Source organism: Puma concolor, chromosome A3, assembly GCF_028749965.1.
Source record: "Puma concolor isolate L17-30 chromosome A3, mPumCon1.1.hap2, whole genome shotgun sequence".
NCBI classification, from domain to species: domain Eukaryota; kingdom Metazoa; phylum Chordata; class Mammalia; order Carnivora; family Felidae; genus Puma; species Puma concolor.
The window spans coordinates 20313864-20330871 of record NC_141669.1 but is presented as its reverse complement, the minus strand read 5'-3'; the positions used below and the strand labels follow the sequence as shown (position 1 = coordinate 20330871).

The 17008-nt window shown below is 53.7% G+C and overlaps 1 protein-coding gene across 6 annotated transcripts in view; it reads left to right on the top strand.

Annotated features, from left to right (window-relative positions):
* DNMT3A (DNA methyltransferase 3 alpha) overlaps window positions 1–15840 on the top strand; it is a 100407-nt gene extending 84567 nt beyond the window's left edge. For all 6 annotated transcript variants that reach the window (XM_086700142.1, XM_086700141.1, XM_086700145.1 and 3 more), the window contains 17 exons: window positions 1622–1837; window positions 2102–2260; window positions 2632–2739; window positions 2989–3145; window positions 3475–3624; window positions 3732–3776; window positions 4521–4600; window positions 5114–5226; window positions 5353–5536; window positions 5753–5837; window positions 8057–8202; window positions 8987–9077; window positions 9267–9415; window positions 10439–10524; window positions 12332–12401; window positions 13233–13351; window positions 14405–15840. In XM_086700142.1, the coding sequence (XP_086556268.1) occupies window positions 1622–1837; window positions 2102–2260; window positions 2632–2739; window positions 2989–3145; window positions 3475–3624; window positions 3732–3776; window positions 4521–4600; window positions 5114–5226; window positions 5353–5536; window positions 5753–5837; window positions 8057–8202; window positions 8987–9077; window positions 9267–9415; window positions 10439–10524; window positions 12332–12401; window positions 13233–13351; window positions 14405–14546 (2100 nt within the window). In that variant the 3' untranslated portion in view covers window positions 14547–15840. The remainder of the gene's footprint in view (window positions 1–1621; window positions 1838–2101; window positions 2261–2631; window positions 2740–2988; window positions 3146–3474; window positions 3625–3731; window positions 3777–4520; window positions 4601–5113; window positions 5227–5352; window positions 5537–5752; window positions 5838–8056; window positions 8203–8986; window positions 9078–9266; window positions 9416–10438; window positions 10525–12331; window positions 12402–13232; window positions 13352–14404) is intronic.
* The last annotated feature ends 1168 nt before the right edge of the window (window positions 15841–17008 follow it).

Below are 17008 nucleotides of genomic sequence, written 5' to 3'. Positions count from 1 at the left end.
CACCTTCTTGTGGGGGAGGAGGTGGTAGATAATTGATGGTGGGACAGGGAGGGCAAAGTCCCGGCAGGTGAGCAAGGGGCTTGGGAGGGAAGAAAAGTTGCCCTGCCTTCTTCCACCGCTGACATCCAGCTCCTTTTCCCAGCTGTTTGTGGGCTGGGGGCAAAGGATGCGGTGTCCCATCTTAGAATTTGTGGAGTCGGGGGGAAAGAACCAGGACTTCATCCTCAGCGTTTCAGGACTGCACCAGAAGCAGGGTTGGTCGGTGGCCTGGAGGCAGACGCGAAGACCGGAAGGGAAATGAATCGACGACACAGTAGGCCTTTGAGCTTAAAACAAAGGTTCTTCACCTGGGACCCTGGCATCTGGGAGTCCGTTGACAAGCTTTGGAGAGAGAGTCCTTGGAAATCTTGATACTTGTGTACATCAGATTCTTAAACCAGTCAGAAACAGGTAGTGGAAATCCTTTAGATCAAATGCTTTTTTAGGTTGGGCAACTTGGAAGAGAAAGAAAGGACTGCTTAGAATCGGCTGTTACTGCCAGGCGAAGGCGGGAATGTAGGTGCTCCGACTAGCTTAGAGCTCTTCTACTCCAAGTTGCTTTGTGATATGCTTATGTAGTCTTGAGGACGGGCTTGCGTTTACAGCTCTAAACTCTCTGGGAAAGCTTCATGTTGAAAGGCAGATTGAAGATGGGATGTTTTTCTCCGAATGTGGTGGAAACAGGTGCAGAGCCTTGAAGTTTGAGATTCATGTGTCCCTCAGATTCAGTAGCTGGGGTGACACTAGGGGAAATGGTTCTCAGAGCTAAGGATCAAGGATTTTGTTCTCTTCTGTAGGGTGATGACAGTTTTGGAGCAGGTTTTGGGAAGGATGAGCGTGATGAGGCGAACGGATGGAGGCTGGCCACTTGGGAGCATAATTGGGTTTGGATTGTTAATTGGTCAGTAGGATGGCAGAGAGGATGTGTGGCTTGTAGGGTGTTGGATCTGAAAGGTGCGTGTAGAAAGAAGGGGGGAATCCGATAACATGCATTTGATAACAATGCTAAGAACTCCAGAATGACGTAGGAGCAGACAAGCTCTTGTGGCTCTTTCTGTGGGGTTTGAGCAGAGAGGGAACACGGAACAGTGATTTCATCCTTGGTAGGCATCACGACAAAACTGGATTTGTGGTCTGGAAGCCAAGACCAGGAATAGAAGGGGTTGATTGCCCAGGAAAATTACAAAGAAAAGGACAAGAGGATCCAATTCGTGCTTGGGAAGTAAGATCGAGGGCGGAGCCAAGGTCTGTGCCTAAGCTGAGGCACACAATTACTGTTTGAGTAGAATTAATCTTTCCATGTCAGAGGGTGGGCAACTGGTGATGCTGACCGATGAAGGAAGATTTTTGTGAGAGGCACAAGAGGAGGCTGGAAAGCAGCCAACTGTTTTGAGTTCACCAACCAACTTCAGATCTTCCCGTTTTCCATGGCAAGCCAGTTGAGTTGAAGAGCAAAGAACTCAGCTATACTTCTGTCACTCTCTCCAGGCCACAAAGAGATTGAGAAGAGCCCTCCCGTATCAAGCGGCCTTGCTAATTCCTGGAGAGGTCAAGGTAACTTCTGTTACCTTTGTTTCTCCAGGCTGAGAAGAAAGCCAAGGTGATTGCAGTAATGAACGCTGTGGAAGAAAACCAGGGGTCTGGCGAGTCTCAGAAGGTGGAGGAGGCCAGCCCTCCCGCGGTGCAGCAGCCCACTGACCCTGCGTCCCCCACTGTGGCCACCACACCTGAGCCTGTGGGAGCCGACGCCGGGGATAAGAACGCCACCAAAGCGGCCGATGATGAGCCAGAGTACGAGGTGAGCGGCTCGCTTCTTCACCTGCCTCGTCCAGCTCTTTCCTGGGTCCTTCCACTGCCAGCTCTTCCCGTCCTGCTCTCCTCTCTCCACCTGACCCCAGGCCTCTTCGTCTCCCCAGTCTTGCTCTGTCTCGGTCCGTTCAGATGGAGCTCCCTCCTGGCTGTCCTGACCCTCAGATGCCCAGGGCTGGGGTTGCCATGGGGGGATCAGGGTGGCAGGGCCTCGTGACCACCACGTAATGACTTCTGCTCCTTGGGGCTCCAGGACGGCCGGGGCTTTGGCATTGGGGAGCTGGTGTGGGGGAAACTTCGGGGCTTCTCCTGGTGGCCAGGCCGCATTGTGTCTTGGTGGATGACGGGCCGGAGCCGAGCAGCTGAAGGCACCCGCTGGGTCATGTGGTTCGGAGACGGCAAGTTCTCGGTGGTAAGTTGTGGGGTTTGGTGGTAGCCTCGGGGAGGGACGGGTCTGGGTCCCAGGGGCTATCTAGGCTTTTTGGCTGGGGGCGAGGTCCAGAACTGGGGCGGAAGAAGCGGTTTCGGAGAGCTGGTGCGCGTGCCAGGCTCTTGCCTCCCAGGACCCTTTCTCCAGAACTCCTTTCCTGCTTGCATTCAGGTCCTCCCCCACGCTTGGGTGGGACTCCTCCTTTGAGCATCGTGTAATCATTTGTCGATGCATCTGGTCCTCTCAAGGGCAGAGGCCGAGTCCTCACGCCCCAGTACCTGCCTGTTGCCGGGCACGCGGTGGGGGCTCGGGTGTGGCCAGAGGAGCAAGGGGGGCGTCGCTTGTTCCTCCAGGTGTGTGTTGAGAAGCTGATGCCCCTGAGCTCGTTCTGCAGTGCTTTCCACCAGGCAACCTACAACAAGCAGCCCATGTACCGCAAAGCCATCTACGAGGTCCTGCAGGTGAGTGCCCCTCCGAGGCAGAGGGGGCTTAGGCAGCAGGGACCCCTAGCTGGTGTAGAAGCTGGAGGGCAGACGTTAGGCCCAGGCAGGGGGTCCACCTGTAAGGCCCTTGGGAACCCTCTCTGCGCTCCCCTCCTCCAGTGTTCTCCTGCGGTCCTGCCCTGCCCCTTCTCCCAGCTCTTGCCTCAGGCCACCTTTGCTGTCCTCCAGCCTGTCCTGACGCTCTCCCCAACAAGTGTTGCCCTCCAGGTGGCCAGTAGCCGTGCGGGGAAGCTGTTCCCAGCGTGCCACGACAGCGATGAGAGCGACACTGCCAAGGCCGTGGAGGTGCAGAACAAACAGATGATCGAATGGGCTCTCGGAGGGTTCCAGCCCTCCGGCCCCAAGGGCCTGGAGCCACCCGAAGGTAAATGCAGGTGCTCAGCCCAGCCTTCTGGGACCCCTGCCAGCCAGGTAGCTCCATGCCAGGGCTGGGAAGGCTCTGCCTAGAGGCGCCGGCTGCCTCTGTCGAGAGGCCCGGGGGTGTGTCCCCTTCCCTGGGTTCAGCGTAGGGGCGGTGCTGCTCTGGGACGCAGAATAAGATGCTCCCGTTGGCTTGCTGGCACTGGGGGGCTGGGAGCTAGAACAAGTTGGGGACCAGGCTGCACCCCTTTGTAGGCAGAACAGAGGAGGGGAGGGAGCTGGCACTGCTTGTCCGTGGTAACCACAGTCTCGTCACCTGCTTTCCTTATCCAGAGGAGAAGAACCCCTACAAAGAAGTTTACACAGACATGTGGGTCGAGCCTGAGGCAGCTGCCTATGCACCACCCCCACCAGCCAAAAAGCCCCGAAAGAGCACAACTGAGAAGCCCAAGGTCAAGGAGATCATTGACGAACGCACAAGAGGTAGTTGGCCTGGCTCTGGAGAGAGTGGTGTGGCGAGGCTGGCGTTCAGAGGCGCGGGCATGGCCCTTGCGGCCCTCTCTGATGCTGGGCTCTCCTCCCCTCCGCAGAGCGGCTGGTGTACGAGGTGCGGCAGAAGTGCCGGAACATCGAGGGTGAGTCCTCGTGGGCACTGACTCCCTGGGAGGTCCATAGTCTGTGGCTCCCGGCACGGGCAGGAGGGCTTGGCTCCTCGTGTGGTGCCCGGCACAGAGTAGCATAGGTATTTAGAAAGGTTCGAACGTCACAGGATGTCAGTACCCAGTCAAGGCCTCTGTCCTGTATGTCCCACCCCCAGCCTGCTTCACACGCTTTCCTGTCAGTGACATGGGCTGGTCCTTAGGGTTTGGGACACTCCAGTGGGTCAGAGCGAGGTGGCCTCTTGGATTTGCTTAAACCTGTGACCTTTGGGCCTTTTACTTTTCCTCACCTTCTCTCATCCCGTGGTCATTGGAGCATCTCCTGTCTGTTTCCCTTGACCTAGTCTGTCCAGCGTGGGGCCCTCAGGGCTGGGAAAGATGGGGCAGGAGCACGAGACTTAAAGACAGCCCAGGGACTGGACTGTCCCCAGAGTCACCCAGGGTCAGGGCCTTCTTCTCCTGGGCGGGTTTCTGTCATTGAATTACACCTTTCCTGGGCAGTAGGCGTTGCTGCTCTGAGAGCTGATGAGCTTTAAGATTGGGGCCCTGGTGTCTTCCTGTTCCGTGGGTGCTCTCCCAGACTCCTGTCTGCCTCCTTTTGGGGCTGCGGCTCTAACACGCCCTTTTTTTGTAGCTTTTCTGGAGTGGGCTTTGGCCCAAGGTGGGAAGGGGCCCTTTGGTGACGTTCACTCCGCTTTCTCTGCTGTCCCTGCTTTCTAGACATTTGCATCTCTTGTGGGAGCCTCAACGTCACCCTGGAACACCCTCTCTTCGTTGGAGGAATGTGCCAAAACTGTAAGGTAGGGGCACACCCAGCAGAGACGTGGTTGAGAGTGACTCTGGGGCCCTGGCTCTCTGTGCCATCTCAACTCTTTGGGCTTATAGTCGCCTGGGGTGGCAGCAACGTTGACCCCACAGCGCACTGTGGACGCAGAGTCCTGATAACAGACCCTGGGCCTTCAGAGCGTTTACTTGCCCTTATTTGTCCTCCCCGGAAAGATTCTTCCCCCTCTAAAGCCCATTCTGCTCCCTGGATGTGGGCTCACAATGTCACAGTCCCTAGTGTGGGGTGAGGGAGAACGGGCTGATGGATGGATGTCCTTGGGGGCCCAGGAGAAAAGTCCAGCACCACAGCAAGGGATGAGGGGATGCGGTTCCCTCCCTGGTGTTGCTCTCGTGCCTCTTGATTCCACGCACTGCCGTGGGTCGGGAGGCCTGCTGTCCCCTGCTCAGACCTGGGTTCAAAGCCCACCTTCACCGTGGCTGTCCTGGGTGCTGCCTGGTGGTCTCTGACCCTCCGCTCTGCTGTCTAGAACTGCTTTCTGGAGTGCGCCTACCAGTACGATGACGACGGCTATCAGTCCTACTGCACCATCTGTTGTGGGGGACGCGAGGTGCTCATGTGTGGGAACAACAACTGTTGCAGGTGAGGGTCCCTGCCTGGCCCGCAGCCCCCCAGCCGAGCTCCGTCCGGGGCCAAGCGGCCCCCCTGCCCGGCCTCGGCCCCAGCCCCGGCCGTGCTCCAGCCCTGCTCCACTGGGCTTCCTTCCAGGTGCTTTTGTGTAGAGTGTGTGGATCTGTTGGTGGGGCCGGGGGCCGCCCAGGCGGCCATCAAGGAGGACCCCTGGAACTGCTACATGTGCGGGCACAAGGGCACCTACGGGCTGCTGCGGCGGCGGGACGACTGGCCCTCGCGGCTGCAGATGTTCTTTGCCAATAACCACGACCAGGAGTTTGTGAGTGCCGGGCCTGGGGCGCCTCTTTCCACCCCCTCCCTGCCGGACCAGAGGGCAGGCTCGGCCAGAGCCAGAGTCCTTGGGTGGTCGAGGGGCCTGGGCAGGGGTTCGGGTTTGGAAAGCCAGGGCAGCCCTAGTTGGCTGGGGGGAGGCCAGCCCTGGGTGCAGGCCTGCAGAATCCTGGCCATTCACCTGGCCTGTTGTGCTCATGCCTAGGACCCTCCGAAGGTTTACCCACCTGTCCCAGCCGAGAAGAGGAAGCCCATCCGGGTGCTGTCTCTATTCGACGGAATTGCTACAGGTGAGTGTGTGGCACGGACCCCAAGATGTGCCACCGTCCTGGTCCCGGGACGAGGAGGCTGTGCCTGAGGGACCATGTGTGTGTAACTCCGGCAAAACAGAGTGATAGTTAACGTGACAGCTGTTAAAATATTACCTCAGAGAGGAAACTTCTGTGCTCAATGAGAAGCAAAATCAGTGGTAAACCAGCATGTTTCTCAATGGGGGAGGCACTGCAGCAGAGGACAGGGTGGTCGTTAGCCAGAGATCATTGAAGATTTTCACAGAGCCTCAAAGGACAGACTCGGCGACCAAAACAAAAACACAGGCAGTTCTGTTGTGTGATGACTGTAACTTACAGTAAAAAAAAAACAAAAAAACAACAAAAAAAACTATCAACAAGAGAGTCTAAAGAATATTTAAATCACCCATAATTCCATAATTAGTGTTTTGGTGTCTGTCCTTTTATATTTTTTTTTCTGCGGGTATATGAATGTGTGTTTATATAATCATGCATAGATAGATAAATAAAACGAAAGGATAGTAAAATGCACACTGTGTTGTAACTTGCCTTTTCATTTGATACTATGAGTGCTTTTTCATGTTAACATGGACCTCCCTTACTGGAAAATGCTTCATAGGATTCCATTGGGTAAAAGTACCATCATTTATTTAACTGATCTCTGTTGGGTTGTTTACTGTTTTTTCTCTGTTACGAGTAGTCCTTGACAATATCTTTATACACACATACACACATAGACTGTTCTCTTATAGGGAATGCCGGGTCACCGTATGGGAAGTTTTTTTCATGCGGTTCTTGACCTTGCCAGAGTGCCCTCCTGAGAGGTGCCACTGACCTCTGTCCATCTGCCAAGCCCCTAGGCCGAGGGCTTCTCCCGTTTTTGTTTTTGTTTTTTTTTTAAAGGTTTAATTTTTTTAACGTTTATTTCTTTTGAGAAAGGGAGAGCACATGTGAGGGGGAGGGACAGACAGAGAGGGAGAGAATCCCAAGCAAGCTCCACCATGCTAGTGCAGGGCTCCAACCCAGGAACCAGGAGATCATGACCTCAACCACCCAGGTGCCCTGAGGGCTTTTCAGTTTTGTTTTTTTTTTTTTAAATGTTTATTTTTGAGAGAGAGAGAGAGACAGAGTGCTAGTGGGAGAGGGGTAGAGAGAGAGGAAGACCATGAATCTGAAACAGGTTCCAGGCTCTGAGCTGTCAGCCCAGAGCCCGACCCGGGGCTCAAACCCACAAACTGTGAGATCGTGACCTGAGCCAAAATCGGACACCCAACTGACGAAGCCACCCAGGCGCCCCGGCTTCTCAGTTCTTAAGAAAGGAACAACCCTCTTCAGAACTTGTGACCAGAGGGAGACGGGCTGTCAGAGGGCCAGGGTGGGGTAGCATCCCGGGCCAGATGCTTATGTGCTGTTCTCAGCTCCACGTTGATATTATGTAAACGTGGAGAAGTTAATTTACAGCCTTGGTTTCCCAGGCCAGAACCTTGAGGCCTTCTGGAACCACGTCACACCCCAACAGGCTGTAAATGCTCCTTGGTGGGGAGGCCTGTCGAGCAGTGGAGATGATGCTGTTTCTCCGGAAGCTCTCAGGGTCTGTTCTAATTGTTTCCTTGCCCTCAATTAGCAGGCATTTGTGGAGGGATCGTGGTAAGAAAGTGAGTGTAGCTCGCTCAGGAGGAAACACAAATGAGACTCCTTCTCTGTCCTGAAGACCATTTGCAACCTAACTGCTGAATTAGAAATACACACCGTTGTAATGAGTTGGGGAGAGACGCAGAGTGCTAGGGGCTTCCAGGGGCAGGGAGGTGCTTCCAGGGGGCTGCGGGGTGGGGGTGGGGGGGTGTTGGCGAAACCTTGTAGAACAGGTGGCATTTATGTTGAGTCTTGGAGGCTGGGTAGAGTTGCAGCAGGAGGCCATGGGTGAGGGGTGAGGAAGGCTAGTATATGCAGGATGTAGAAACAGCAAAGAAGAGGCCTCCCCAAAAGTCACCTGCTATTCTCTCTGGTCCTGAAAACCATCTGTTGTCTGCTCTTGACTGCCTTTTTGCTCATGCCAAAGTAGGCATGACAGAGGTCCAGAAGGATCCTGCAGCTTACCGGGCAGGGTAGGGTTCAGGCCTGTTGCTGACCCATGTGTCTAGCCAGCCAGAGAGCCCCCTGCGAAGACCAGGGTGCTGGGAAGGAGACCCAGTGACCGTGCCTTTTGCTGGCTGGCACAGGGCTTCTGGTGCTGAAGGACTTGGGCATTCAGGTGGACCGCTACATCGCTTCCGAGGTGTGTGAGGACTCCATCACAGTGGGCATGGTGCGGCACCAGGGGAAGATCATGTACGTCGGGGACGTCCGCAGCGTCACACAGAAGCATGTATGTCAGTGCAGTGGGACCCGTCCCGCCTTCTCTGCGTCCCTTGCGCTTTGCTCCTGGGGGGGGGGGGGGGGGGGGGGGGAGGGCGGCAGCGCCCCCTTGCATTCTGTTCATTTGCTCTTTTCCTTTGTCCTTTTCCCCAGCCTCTTCTCCTCTTCCGTTTTCCTCCTGTCTGCAGAGGAAGATGGGCAGCCCCCAGCTAGCTTCAGGGCCTTTTTACTAGAGCGCCTTGGTTCCCGTTTTTCTAATACTTTTGGCAACAGCTTTACCAGCCTCCATTTCTGGGGGGCTCTGGCAGCGTCTTGCCCAAGTGACCCTTTGTCTTTCCAGTTATCTAGCTCTACCCCTGAAAGTGCAGGCCCTCGGGGATCCCCAAGGGCGTTTGGAGGGTGTTCAGATGGCCCAGATACCATGTCCAAAATGTGCAGAGCACAAAGTACCCTCAGATGCAGCTGCCCAGCCCGGACTGCCTTCCCTCTAAGTGGCTGCTTTTCCTGTCAGGAGCACGCCGTTTCCCTGCTGGCCTCAGAGATTATCCGGTTGAATCCCTTTGTTTAGGAAACTGAGCTCAGAGAGCCTCAGTGCCCATGGGGTGGTGTGTGTGTGTTTGGGGGAGGGGGGCATATATGTGGTATTAGGTACGAATGTATGTAGTGAGCATACCAAGCAGCTGGGTCTCCTCTCTCCCATGCCAAAGTACTTTTGTGCCAAATTCACAGATAATTTCTTCCTTTCTGCCTCTGTCCCCGGACATCAGGCCATCACATTACCTTTATCCTCCCAGATCCAGGAATGGGGCCCGTTCGATCTGGTGATTGGGGGCAGTCCTTGCAATGATCTCTCCATCGTCAACCCTGCCCGTAAAGGACTCTACGGTAGGTGCCGTGCTCACCCCTCCACCTTCTGAGCTGGTGCTTCCGCACGTAGGTTTCCTACTTGGATATTTCTGCCCTGGGACAGCTACTCCCAATGACCCTGTCCTCCCTTGCCCTCCCTGTGCCCGAGCCACACCACTGTCTCATGCAGACAGCCCCAGCTGATGGCTTTCTCTTCCGACCTCTCAGAGGGCACTGGCCGGCTCTTCTTTGAGTTCTACCGCCTCCTGCATGATGCGCGGCCCAAGGAGGGAGATGATCGCCCCTTCTTCTGGCTCTTTGAGAATGTGGTGGCCATGGGCGTTAGTGACAAGAGGGACATCTCGCGATTTCTCGAGGTATAGCCAGCAACCTTGGTTTGGCCAGCTCACTAATGGCTTCTACCTTGGACTGCTGCTTTATCCCTGTCTCATCTGCATTGTGGAGCTGGGGACTGGTGACTTCTGCTTTGCAAGGGGCCTGTTTGGGAAGCTCAGGGCTTCCCATTTAGGGAGGAAACATTGCTAGAAGCCGACCCTGGAAAGAACCTGTGGTCTCACTCTAAGAGGTAGTGTGTGGGTGTGGGCCTCAGGGCTTGAAGGACTGTTCCTAAGTCAGGTGGGGTGCCAGACTCCTAGAGTTGGGGTTCTGTGTGGTGCTTCACTGGGGGAACCTTTGAGATGGCCAGATCAATTTTCCCCAACCAGAATGGCTTGCCCTCACTCCCTGGCACCACGACAGATGCTCTGTGGCATCTGAGAAGGAAAAAACATGGCTTACCGTGGGTCCCAGCTCAGCTCTGAGCCGGCTGGAGCCGTGCACTCAGGATCTCTGTGGCCAGAGGCATTCTTGGGGTGGGCAGTCTGGGAGCTCGAGCCCATGCTCCCGCTCGGTGTTCTTACGTTAAGCGCAAGCGTCTGTTTGGCTCATAATCTGGACACACAGTGAACACATCCACACTCATTGGAACTTTCTTACTCAGAGCCTCTGGGTGAGCTAGAGGTATGTAGTCCAATAGGGTAGCCATCAGCCACGCGTGGTATTTAAATTGACATTAAAATTCCTCAGTCGCTCTAACCTCATTTCAAGTACTTGTTAGCCACCTGCAGCTACTCCATTGAACAGGGCAGACAGAAAACATTTCCGTCATCACAGGGTGTTCAGTTGGACTGCAGTGGTCTAGAATGTTCTAATGAGAGCATGTGGAATGTGGCTGGGTTCCATTCTGGCTTTTCCTAGAGGCTTCAGGCTGTTCCACTGTGTGGCTTCCTGAGAGAGGAGTAAGCGGCTTTGAGGCTGTAAGGCTCTAAAACTAGCAAAATTTCCTGGCGCACTCTGATTTTCCTCTGTTGCTCATCTTTAATCTTTCTCCTGTTTTGTAGTCCAACCCTGTGATGATTGATGCCAAAGAAGTGTCAGCTGCACACAGGGCCCGCTACTTCTGGGGGAACCTTCCTGGTATGAACAGGTTGGTGAGAGAGCCCGGGTCTGGGGTGGCTGCGGGTCGGTGTCTTGCAGGCAGCTCAGGCCAAGGAGGAGGAGGTCACTGAGGGGCCCTCTTGGGCAGCCACCCCTGCTGACCAGCTTGCCGCTCTGCCGTGTTTTTCTCTGTTTCCTTCTCCTTGAGGGAGAAGGCGAGTCAGGGCATAGAAAAATACTTGCCTGAGAAATCAGAAACTAATGGCCGAAATAGGACCTTTGAAAGGGCACCCTTTACACAAAAGGAGAATCCCCATGCTGTTGAGTGACATAGTTTGCGCTCCCACGTCGGTGATGGATCCAGACTGTGCTTGTCCTTAGTCTTCTAGGTGAAGCCACGGAGGGTGGATGTGGGATGGGAAGGAGTGGTGCCCACACCTGGGCCACATCTGCTCCAGGAGAGGGACCCTCGAAGCAACACTGGGCAGCTTAGAGGGTCCAGCTTCGCTTGTCATCCCCACACTTTGTTAGCTTCAGGTCCTTTGTTGGAAGGATGTTCTTTGTTTAGGTTACACAGGTAGAGATTTTAATGTCCAGATGTTCACGCAGGCAACTTCATTTCTTCAGTGGAATAAATGCATTCTAAAAAGGCCTATGAGGAGAAAGGAGTTCTGGTTGAGAGTCTGTTTAAGAGCAGAGTGAGATCCACCCAATCTACATATCTGTTATGTAGGGAAATATTTTCCAGGATGTTCTTTTTTTCTTTTCCAGAATGTTCTAAGAGTGGATTATATACCTTGCTATATCTATAAATCAGAAACATCGTCTAACCTGGCCTCAGTCTTCTCCTCTTCCTCTCAGCCATTAGCGTGAAGTTGTAGGAACATCCCTAGCCTCCTACCCATGTAGCAAAACTGCTTGCTGTCTTTTGTGAGGGCTTATTGATGGGAAGGAGATGGGTCAGGAGGATAGCTGGCCTGAAAACTGTTTCAGTGCCCTCCTAAGCTCCCAAGACGTATGTGTACTGGAAGGGCAGACTGGATTACGCAATCCGGTGTCTCATGGAGCCACAAACTCAGTGTCTCCTCACGGATCTTGGTCCTGTGGGATTATTCTCACTTGCTTCTTCCGACTCTAAAATTCTAGAACTCTGACCTTCGAGGAGGACCAGAGGTACCACAAGGGACCAAGTAGAGTGAGTGTGTGCGTGAACAGGGCAGAGGCTGGAGGCGCCCACTCAGGCCGTGGGTCCCTGTGGGTCCCGCGCTGAGGTGGTGGACTGCCATGGGAAACCTTCACTAAGTATTCTGAAAGGTCAGAAAAGGTCAGCGCCGAAGGTGATGTTCAGTGATCTGCTCTGCCCTGTGAGAAGTGAACACTGAATGTCACGGAATTTTAGTCTTCTGGGGACTGTGCAAGAACATAGGCCTTTTTAACTATACATTTAAGGTGCACACTTCGATGAATTTCATCCAGCATATACACCCGTGGAAACCGTCACCATAGTCAAGATACAGAACCTTTGGTCACCCCCAAAGCCTGACAGATACTTTGAAAGCTCAGTATATTTAAAGATAACTAACAAGAGCTATTGGGTTTTCCTTCTTTGGGGCAGGTGTTACCTGCTTATTCGTGGATTGAGACCACTGTGGAACTTCCCTTTAAGGATTAATACTTGCTGCACTGTCCTTGGATGGCTGCAGTGTGTGTGCCTGTGTTTGGGGGGCGTTTGAAGGGGGTCGCACGTGTGTGGGTGACATCAGCCCTCTTTTCCTTCTCCGTGTGAATCATGGCCGCCAGGCGCGTCCCCGATGCTCTCCTGGTCTCTGGCGTTACCTTCTCTTTCTGCCTCCTAGGCCGTTGGCATCCACTGTGAATGATAAGCTGGAGCTGCAGGAGTGTCTGGAGCACGGCAGAATAGCCAAGGTTAGCCCCCTGGCACCAAAGCCGTCTGCTGGGGGGGGCAGGGAGAGGGGCAGAAAGGGCGGGGTGAGCCGGAGTGGCCTCTGGGGCCGTGTCCACAGCTAGTGTGGAGAATGCACTTTGGGAGGTGACACGGGGTCATGCAGCCAGTCGGCCAGAGGGGCGGGCCCGGGGGACAGCTTGGAGGGCAAGGAGAGAGATCAGAAGTCCTTCCTAGTCTCCGGCGCATCCGTTGAGCATCGCCTGCTGGTCCTGTGGGAAGCAGACACTCGATAAGACGTCTTTGCCACAGTCCCTGGATCCGCTCAGGCTTTTAAGCTTTTTGGCCAGGGCCTGTTGCATGAGCCTTCGGGACCGCACATCTCTCCTGTGATGTGGAAGCCGCATCTCTCTCTGGAGAAATCTCCTGGAGTGAGTGTACTAGGCGTCAGGGCCCACGAGAGCAGGCACCGACATTCGCCAACACTCTGCAGGGACCCCAGAGGTGTCCGAGCTCCCGAGTCGTTTGGCTTCCTTTTGCCTGCAAGTTACTTCACGTGTGCAAGAACCAGTTCTCAGAAGACTTAGGAAGTTCAGTCCTGGGCTCGAGCTGCTACTTCTCAAGTCCTTGGCCAGCGGGACTGGACTAAGGATGGCCGGGTGACCTCAAAGTGGGACGAAGAGCAGGGCGGTGGGATCTGCAGAGGCTCACGCCGGAGCCTCACCCCGGCCACCGGAACGGACCAGGCCTGACTTGTCAGTGTCAGACTTGCCTGTCCCGGCAAGGGCCTGGCGCATGTGTTAGACACACAGCTGGCAGATGAGTGCTCATTCTTTTCCTCTCCTTGTTTCTAGTTCAGCAAAGTGAGGACCATTACTACTAGGTCGAACTCCATAAAGCAGGGCAAAGACCAGCATTTCCCCGTCTTCATGAATGAGAAAGAGGACATCTTATGGTGCACTGAAATGGAAAGGTAGTACCGAGGCCGGGTGCTGGTGTCGTGGGGTGTGTGGGGTGAAGCGGTGGCTGTCTGTAAGGGAGGAGGGATCGCTGCCTCCTCCGGCCAGGCTCGTACCTTCCACAGGTACCCTGTGAGCGGTGGGTCCTCCCAAGTTTTTCCTGACAGGGCAGGTTCCTGGGGAGGACTCCTGTGCATCGTGAGGTTGGTCACACAGGGTAAGAGGGGTCTAGGAATCGGTTCGCGGTGCCTTGGCTCGCTCCCAGAGGTCCTTGCTCAAGCTGCTAAACCACAGGATCTTCCTCCACTTGTGCTGCTCGTTGTAGGTACTTTGCACACCGGGGCAGTGCGGGACCAAGGTAGGCCTCGCGGCCTCAGCACTCTGATTTGGTGCAAACCAGACTCGGGGGCTAGATTACCTCTTCAGTGTCAGTGTAACTGCGGCTTAGCCAAAGAGACCATTTATGCAAATGAACAGAACAAACAGAAACTTGAAGCTTCTGAACTCAGGCAAGAGTCCAACTCCTTTGTTGAGTCTGCTCTTGTGGAGAAGATACCAGAGGTGGGGGGGGCGGGGGTGTATTTATCTATCTAACTGTTTATTTTTTATTATTTTTGAGAGGGAGAGAGAGAGAGAGCACACGTGCATGGGGGAAGGGCAGAGATAGAGGGAGACACAGAATCCGAAGCAGGATCCAGGCTCTGAGCTGTCAGCACAGAGCCCGACGCGGGGCTCGAACTCACAGGCTGTGCGATCGCGACCTGAGCCGAAATCGGATGCTTAACTGACTGAGCCGCCCAGGCGTGCCCTAGGGATGTGCATTTAAGTATATAGACTTCCATACCCGCCGTGCCTGTGTCTCCATCTTCTCAGGCGGAGGTGTTTTTCACAAATGCTAACTTTGTTTGTACTGGGAGGCGCCTCTCGGACAGCGATTATCTTACTTTCCTACAGGTCCACAGAAAGTGGCTGGGTGCCTGAGTCGTGCTTGGTGAAGAAGGGCAGAAGATTTGGCAGACTCGCCCACGCCCACATTGACCCCTGCCCTTTCTGCCTTGTGTCTCTAGGGTGTTTGGCTTCCCTGTCCACTATACCGACGTCTCCAACATGAGCCGCTTGGCGAGGCAGAGACTGCTGGGCCGGTCATGGAGTGTGCCCGTCATCCGCCACCTCTTCGCTCCGCTGAAGGAATATTTTGCTTGTGTGTAAGGGACATGAGGGCAAACCGAGGTAGTGACACAAAGTTAAACAAACAAACAAAAAACAAAACACAACAAAACACCAACAACATGAGGATGGAGAGAAGTATCAGCACCCAGAAGAGAAAAAGGAATTTAAAACAAAAACCACAGAGGTGGAAATACCGGAGGGCTTTGCCTTTTGCAAAAAGGGTTGGACATCATCTCCTGATTTTTCAATGTTAATCTTCAGTCCTATTTAAAAACAAAACCAAGCTCCCCTCCCCCCCCCCTTTTTTTTTTTGGTCAAACCTTTTGTTTTCTACTCTTTTCAGAGGGGTTTTCTGTTTGTTTGGGTTTTTGTTTCTTGCTGTGACTGAAACAAGAAGGTTTATTGCAGCAAAAATCAGTAACAAGACATAGTAACGATACCTTGCAGAGGAAGGATGGGAGAGAAGGAAGAAAGGAAATTCTATAGAAATCTATATATTGGATTTTTTTTTTTTTTTTTTTTTTTTTTTTTTTTTTTTTTTTACTATATATCTTTTTTTGTTGTTGTCTCTAGCCTGATCAGATAGGAGCACAAGCAGGGGACAGAAAACAGTGACACTCAGCGGCAGAATTCCCTCCCAGCCACTGAGCTGTCTTGCCAGCACCATTCCTGGTCATGCAAAACAGAACCCAACTAGCAGCAGGGAGACAGAACACACAAGACCCTTTTATACAGTATTTCAGGTGCCTACCACACAGGAAACCTTGAAGAAAATCAGTTTCTAGAAGCCGCTGTTACCTCTTGTTTACAGTTTATATATATATGATAGATATGAGATATATATATAAAAGGTACTGTTAACTACTGTACAACCTGACTTCATAATGGTGCTTTAAAACAGCGAGATGAGTAAAAACATCAGCTTCCACATTGCCTTATGTGCAAAGGGTTTTAACCGAGGATGGAGGAGGGAGGCAGCTTGAAGGTGAATCGTTAACCATGGCGGGCTTTCCCCTTGGTATTTTCACAAGGTGAAGGAGGAGAATTTGGGAACCGCGTTCTCCCGCTCCTCCCTGCCAAAAGGGGTGAGAGGAGGTGGTCGGACCGTGGAAAGCTAAGAGTGGGATTCATCCAGGCTCACGCAATAACCTTTTGATTTTTTTTCAAAAAGGAGACTCCCTCGGCAAGATGGCAAGATAAGGGGTCTTCATTCCCAATTTCTCACATTAGCCGATTCGAGGGCTCCTTGTGGTGGGATCAGAAATAATCCAGAGTGTGGGAAAGTGACAGTCAAAACCCCACCTGGAGCAAATAAAAAAACATACAAAACGTACTGGTGCTTTCCTGTCTAAGTCGCCTTTTGTGTGTTCTTTTATGAGGCCCTCACCATCCACCCTCTGTGCACAAGGCGGCTTCTGGCCCCTGGAATGTGATGTTTTTGGTCATCTCCAAAGGCTGCAGTTTTATACTGGGAGGCTGATGACACCTTTTGTTATAATTATTATTATGGTTCTGGTTATAATTATGTTTGTTTTCAGATTTTCTTTAAGAAAACAAAAACCCAACCCCCCTCCCTTTCGGTTTCAAACCAAGGTGCGGGGAGCAGGGTGCTTCTAAGTTAGTGGTGGCCCTGGTGCCCTGGCTCCCCACCCCTCGGGCCAGGTGGGCCACCGGGCGCAGCGACAGCCAGGCGGCCAGAGGAGTCCCCGAGGCCGGCCTTCCGGGCGCGTCCCTCTTCTCTTCTACTCCCCTCCTCTCGAGTCCCGGGTGTCAGGGCTGGAGGGAGGACCGGGCCATCTCTCTCCTCGTGTGTATGATTGGAGTGGTGTGTATTTCTTTTCTAGTACTTGGTCTGATGATAGCTGTGCTCTTCGTTGGAGCCAGCAGCACCTGGAGCCCCCGAGTGCACTGACACCTCCTACCGAGGCGGGCAGCCTGGCGTTGGCGGTAGGCAGGGACAGCATTGGTGGCTCCAGGGTGAGGGCCCAATGGGCAGATGCTTGCCTGGATAGATGGGGTGTAGATATGTGGCATATAGAGATATATATTTTATAATGGGAGGGGGGATGGCACCTCCTGGGACTGGCAGGGCTGGGAGGTGTGCTGTCGAGCACATGGTCCCGAGTTCGCATCCCTAGAAAGATAGGGCCTACGGTGATAGGCGCTATATAAATACATAGATAGGGTCACGTATAAGAAATATTATGTAGTGGGGAGCGGGGCAGGGGGGCTCAGGATGCTGAGCCTCGGGTCCCACTGCAGACAAGCCCCACGCCAATCAATCAATCCCACACGCATACACAGGAACAGAATTCTACCGATGCAGAATGGACGCGTGCACGCGCGCACGCGTGCACGCACACACACACACACACACACACACACACACACACAGCCAGGGGGCTCCCAGCGCCCTTCTCCCCAGGATTCAGGACTTCGTGGCGTCGGCCCTGCAGCTCTTTACCTCTGTTGCCCTGATTGCAGGTAGACTGTCAATCCCA